General features: G+C 48.2%; 1 protein-coding gene across 2 annotated transcripts in view; it reads right to left on the reverse strand.

Moving 5' to 3' along the window:
• The window catches only part of EVC2 (EvC ciliary complex subunit 2), a 157,731-nt gene that overhangs the window by 58,916 nt on the left and 92,105 nt on the right, over positions 1-6,710 (reverse strand). For both annotated transcript variants that reach the window (XM_003800190.3, XM_023519319.1), the window contains exon 14: positions 4,176-4,630. In XM_003800190.3, coding sequence (XP_003800238.1) covers positions 4,176-4,630 — 455 coding nt within the window. The remainder of the gene's footprint in view (positions 1-4,175; positions 4,631-6,710) is intronic.

Raw genomic sequence — 6,710 nt, forward strand, 5'->3', positions numbered from 1 at the left:
CCCAGAGAAGCCATAAAATGTTTCAGACACATCGTTTACATTCCCAGCAGGAGATTGATGCAAGCTCTAACTCCTGCATTCCTCTGCCCCCCACCTCTTGTCTTCTCTGAATACTATAAAAACTGATCTGTTACACCCATTAAAGGAGACCTTGACAAATCTGCTTGGTCTCGCCTCCTTTTTCTCTCGCCCATTCTCTTTACAGGCTGGGTCCCCCTCGCCCCCCGAATAACCGTGTCCCGCAGGACGGGACAGTCAATGCCTTCTCCGCTTGGTGACCACTCTTTGTGGCCAGCCAGCAGGAATAGCTGAAGCCTATCAGCCTCAGGCACTCAATGGGAGCTGTAGAATATTCCACTTTGGTTCAATCTAAGCCTGGAATTTGTTTTCTTGAAGTCGTGGTTTGCCTCGGTGGGGAGGATGTGTGTTTATCTATCTCTTCTCTCAGTTCAGCTCTCTACCTTCAGCTTTGTTGGGTTCTTCTGGAAGTTATCTCTCTCCTTGAACTGATGTTTATGTTGAAAGCTAGCTCTAGTCGGCTCTCATCCTCTATTCCTCCAAATTCTTATTGAATGTGAAAATCTTAATTAGGGAATGTAGCCAACCCGGAGATTTAGCAAAGTACAAAATACATTGAAACAAGGCAGACAAATAAACAGACTAGAATGCTACCAGACATATAAGCACTCCAATGCCCAGACACTCAGCTACATGTAAACAAACAGACAAAGAAGTAAACAGAGCAACAGACAAACCAGTCAACTAACAGATCAAAAATGAAAGAAGGGAGAAAGAAAAAGGAAAAAAAATAGTGATAATAAAAGATAACCACAGAAATGTTGGTCATAAAATGATAGAGCAAACAAATAGGAAAGCAAACAATCCAAGAAGAGAAAATATCAAAATATATATATAATAAAGAGTAAAAAATTAAAAATTAAAAAAAGGAAAAAAAAAAGGAAAAGGAGGGCACCACTAGGAAAATTACTTTTTTTTTTTTTTTTTGAGTATATACAAACAAGACTCTTTTTCAAAGCGGTGCGGTTCCAGTTTAAAAAAATATATATAATTATGCTGTAGAATATTTTATAGACAACAGGTGGCGCTGTGAGTGGTCTCTACACTAATACCAAAAATAGGGGAAAAGAGGGAAAAAGAAAAAAAAAAAATATATATATATGTGTGTGGAGAATCTTTGCTGGCAGGATGCCAGATTCTCCCTACAACAGTTCCCGCAGAGTGTTGGGCGTCTTGGATTAACTTCAGATGCCAGATAGCTCACTGCAGATCAAATTGAGTTCTCTGCACTTCTGGAGGAGGTGTTATGGAGACGCCATCTTGGAGGTTTTACTTTACCTCTGGTTCCTGTCTGGCCGCCCGCTCCTATCTGTCCTCCGAATTTGGGACACAAGTTTGCACTTCGCCAGACTTTTTCTCAACTCCTAATTTCCCCTGGAACAGAAAACCCTTGTGGTCTGAGGGAAAAAAGCTGGGGCCGCCCCTTTTGCGGTCCGTGTTCAGTTTGTTTCCAGAGTAGGAGGGGCTACAGCCACAGCCGCTGCGGCCGCTGCTGCCGCCCATCGCGGCGGGACGTTCAAAAGATTTTTCAGTGTTTGTAGGAAGGGAACCGATTCCCTGCACTCAACTCCTGGTTTCCTCTCAAACAAATTTGTGTGGTCCAAGGGGAAAGAGCTAAAGGGCTCCTTTTGCCCTCGGAATTTAGTTTGTTTCTGATGGGGGAGGGGCTATAACTGCTGCTCCTGCAGCACGTTCAAAAGACTCTTCAGTGATTGCAGGACGGGAACCGATTCACCCTGCCAGTCACCGCCGCGTCAGTGCAGCTCCACTCAGACTTCCAAAATTATAGGATGGATTGGTTCCCAAGCAGAGTCCCTTCCCCTTGAGTTTCTGTCCGAATGCCTGGATCCCTGACACCCCAAACTGGGTCCAAATGTCTCCCATTTCTGGCCACCAAATTCTGCCCAGGAATCCACGCCTCACCACACTCTCTGCGAGAGATGCAAACTCCCCGCGAATTGGGCACAGGAGCCTTTCCTGGGGGGAGGGATTGGTTTCTGTCTCTCAGGAAGCTAGCCGCGGATCTGGCGCCACAGGGCGCAGATGGTGCCCTTTCAGCTGCTGCCCTGAGTTTTTCTGGCTGACACCGTAGTTCTGGGCTACACTTCCAATCCAGCAATTCACCTCTTTGCTGCTCACCCTGCGCTGCTTATCCGCACAAGGACTACACGCAGAAGAGATTCAATAAGCCCACTCTCACCTGAAACCACCAGGAGAGTTGACTCAGGGATGCATCTCCTCCGCCATCTTGCTCCGCCTCCCTTGACCTTTTAGAATCTTAAGTAAGCAAAATATATAAGCAGATTCACACCATGTATGGTGTGCGCTGACCCCTTTAATTCTTAGAAAAATCAGAGTTTCCTGATAGCCAAAAGAGAGATCTTTTTCCCGTTGAATGGCTAAATCAGAGGCAACTTTTATTAATACTCCCTGTAAAATGGATCCAAATGAAGTTAGAGAAAAATGACCCCTCTGGAAATAAGAAGACCAAATCTAATTCACATACTATGAGGACTCCAAAGACAGTTTAAACTGACATAGAGAATTTGAGAATTTGAGCAGAATAAATACTGTTGAGAGTAATTCATGAGAAAAAAAAATAGCATTTAAAGATCCGAGTTTTATAGGCTTGGAGAAGACAGCATCTTACAGACAGCATCTGCCAAGAAAGGAAAAACTAACAAAAATTGATAAATGAGGCCAGAATCACAAAAGAGAGAACTGAGGAGCCAGAAGTCAAATGAAAACAAGGTCGTTCTCTGCAGACATCTGGGGACCTGCTCTGCTGGTAACAAGGTCAGTCCCCAGGGAGAGGCACTGTGTGGGAAGGGGCACCAAAGTGCTAAGGCCAGTGAGACCCCAGGCAACGCCTTCCACAAGGAGGAAGAGAGCTGCAAAGGGCTGCTCCACCACCCGCTGTCCATCACACAGTCCAAGAAGAGCCCAAGCTCTTATACAAACACTGTCTTCATGGTTTACACGCTTGCTGGTACCACGCGCTGCTGAAAGTCCCCTGAAGGATTTCATTATTGTGGTCTTCACTTCACAGGCAGGAGAGATGAAACTCAGAGAGGTTAAGTAGCTTCCCACACTCATAGAGTAGGTAGTGGGGCTGAGATTTAAACCCATGTTCCTGTGGTCTACACTGCCCATGTCTCAGTCCATGCTGGCTATATCTGGGGCTCCTCTAGTTTCCAACCTTACATGCCAGCCCCAAACAACCACCATTCTGCTGGGTCTTTCTACACCACTAAAGGCCACCATCTTGGGCCAAGCCGAATTTCAGTCTGTACCAAAAACCAAACAAACAAACAAACAAAAAAATGGTTAATTGCTGATGCAAGAAGGTAAAGGACTGCAGGATACAGGCCTCTCTGAAATCTGCCAACTAGTCCTCATTTCCATAGCTCTCCCATGTCTTTGGACAATTTATTTATGCAATTTATCCATTATTTTCCGCATGGAGAATGCTAGTCAGCTGTGGCCTACTACCTCCTACTAAGAAGCAGAAGTCACTATGTGGTTTTTGAGTTAATAAAAACAAACGGCCCAATGAATGAACCAGTGAATGAAAGCAGCAATGGAAAGACGGTGCCAGCGGCAGAAGAACTGAAACAAAAGCCCAGCACCACCTGGGGCCTTGACATTGGGGAAGTCAGGAGGGCCTCGACTGGGCTGCAAGTTCCCTTCCCCACTCTGCTCCCACGATAAGATCCCCTCGCCAAACACCACCTCTCACCAGGGAGACCAGCATAGTTCCTACTCATCCTGTGCAGCAGTTTCCAGACCCCAGGCAGCCGAGGAAGTTCTCAAACAAGCAGATCACATTCCCCCACCATGGGCAGAGCCAGGGGCCACCGCACCCTTTGGTTACTACAAGCCTGGTTCCCAGGACCCTGGTTCTGCCCTCTGCTCAATCTGTGTGGGGTCCTGCACGGCACTGCCAAGCTGTGAGTTTACATGCATGACCCAGAAACACCGTCAATCTCCTGTGTCCAGGGATGGGTGTTCTGTGTCCGGCCATCCCCATAACCTTGGGGCGGGAATCCTCCCGCACCAAGGGAAGTGGGAGAGATCGGGACAGCGGGGACACTCACGCAAAGGTCAAGCGCTCCCAGTGTCGCAGCTCGGCCTGCTCCGCCACTGAGGCCTCCGGGGAATCTTCCTTCAGCCTCTGCCGCACACGTTGAATGCCCTCCCGGTCCCTGTCCCTCTCCTCGGCCTCCAGCTGCTCAGCCCGTGCCGCCATCTCCTCCCTGTGCTCCTCCAGGATCTGCTGCAGGAAGAGCCAGGGCACACTGCGCTTGAGCAGCTCCTGGGTCAGCGCAGAGCTCTGCAGCCGCCTCAGCTCCTCCGTGGCCTTCTCAAACAGTGAGAGGGTCAGGGCCCTGAGGTCGTCCAGGGCAGCCTGGTCCAGACGCTCCTGCAGCTCCTCCAAGGCGGTGCAGTGCTCAGCCATCAAGCCCCGCCACTGCTGCAGGTACTGGCCCACGTCCTCGGCTGCGTGGAAGGCGTCCCTGACCGACAGCTGCTCATTCTGCTGCTCCTTGTGCTGCCGAGAATTTTAGGAGAACAGTTAAGTGGGAGCGGGGCCTGGTGGGTGCAGCCCTTTGAGAAAACACTTTGGAAATTTGTTAAGACACAGAATGCTGATGGCCTTTCCCCCCATAACCTGACATGTAGAAAACTATCCTTTATAAAGTAAAACTAAAGACAGTGAAAACGTCATGTTTTCAACACTCATTGAACAGGTATAGATGGAGTAGGTCAGCCCTGGAGACAGGCCATGGGGCTCCAATCCTGGCTGCTCCATTCACAAGCGGAATGACCCAAAGCAAGTGTCTCAGCCTCTCTGTCCCCATTTCCTAATCTGTAAAATGGGGTGTCACAGAGTGGTTGTATTAATTGTACTGTAATATATACATTTTGGTGTGGAATTCACACCAGTAAGCATCTCGGTTGTCATTACTGTGTGCCAGGCACATAATGTCTACAAATTGTGATATTATGGGGGGAGGGAGGGGAAGAAACTAAGATGATGAGATGTCATAAAGGAAGAGGCCAGCAAAGGCCCTTTGAGTACGAAATGGGACAGAACATTCCTGGGAGCAGCACAGTGGGGTAAACAAAGGCCCTATCATGGAAAAAGCTGCCATGCCGGAGGGCGGTGCTCGTGGTGCTATTTGTAACAGTGGGTCCACAGAGAGGCTCAGTCATATTGGAGAGAACACAAGATGCTCTTCCCTTTGTTCTTGGGCCCTGGTAAACAGAAAGTGTCAATTCATTCACTCCATAAATGTTTATTAAGCACCTACTTTGTGTCAGGAGGTGTCCTCAACACCAGAGATAACATAGATTTTTGTCTTCATAGACCTATATGCTAATTGTGGGCCACTCACAACATCTATCAAAAGTAGCTATCAGAGATGATATTCACAGAAGCCTTCTGGAATCTCTTCTAAGATCTGGAGTGCCATCCCTCCAGATACTAACACTGGATTGGGCCAGACCATCGGGGAACTGTGGTCTTGGGCCCTGTTGTTTTGATCCCCTATTCTGTGGCTGGGAGGGGACTGGAGTGCGCTCAAGGACATGACACTCTTCAGTGATCAAGGTCAGAAGCATGGCTTTCTGTGGGGCCCAAGCTTGGTAATAAAAAGCAGAGTTTCTACTGATCAAATATGAAAATTATTCAGCATCCCCTCTTCTTCCCCCAGATGGTACTACATAGGTGTCATCCAGCAAGTGCCACATGTCTCATGCTCCACGCTGTAGTTTAGGCACTCATCAGTTCCTGCCTAACCACGCACCAGAGCCTCCCAGGGGCCTGTACTTCCAGGTTCCTCCAACTCCACCCAACACGAGCTTCCTAAATCACAAATCTGATCTCTCGCTCTCTGCCTAAAAACCCTCAAGGTTCCCACCATCCTTGAGTAAAAGGTGTTTTCTTAGCCTGGCATGTCATGCCCTCACTGGCAGGGCACTACCTCCCCGACAGGTCCATTCCAGATGCTGCCCTCATCCATCTGCATGCTCCAGCCCCATTGTGCTCTTGGAGCTCTCAAACACATGCCTTATGTGCTACTTGGTATTCAGCCTTGACCACGGTAATTAACACTCTGAGCTTCAGTGTCTTCATTGAAAAGAAAATAAAAAAACCTAGCATTTCCTTCTTAGAGTTCACATAAGGATTGCACAAGATATCTAATGTAACACGCTCAGCACAGTGCTAAGAAAACACTCAATAAATGTTAGGATCTATCATCACCATTTGTCATTCAAACCAGCTATTCCCTTGCCTGTGCAGACATGACTAGTCTACCATGACGATCTACTATACAGAGGCAGGACAGGACCTGCAGAATCCTGCTTGACCCAGCATTCCAGTCTCTTCCAATCAACTGTGGATGCCACATTGAAATACTTGCCCAGCAGCCCTTCCATGCATGCTGATGGCAATGCCTGGCATAGAACCTGGCACTTAGTGGGTGCTCAGAAAAGGTTATGAAAAGAACAAATAGCATGGCTCGGCGCCTATAGCTCAACCGGCTAAGGCGCCAGCCACGTACACCTAAGGTGGAGGGTTCGAATCCCCAGCCCGGACCCGCCAAACAACAATGACAGCTGCAACC

This window comes from Otolemur garnettii, unplaced genomic scaffold (assembly GCF_000181295.1).
Source record: "Otolemur garnettii isolate 467f Iridium unplaced genomic scaffold, OtoGar3 scaffold00171, whole genome shotgun sequence".
NCBI classification, from domain to species: Eukaryota; Metazoa; Chordata; class Mammalia; order Primates; family Galagidae; genus Otolemur; species Otolemur garnettii.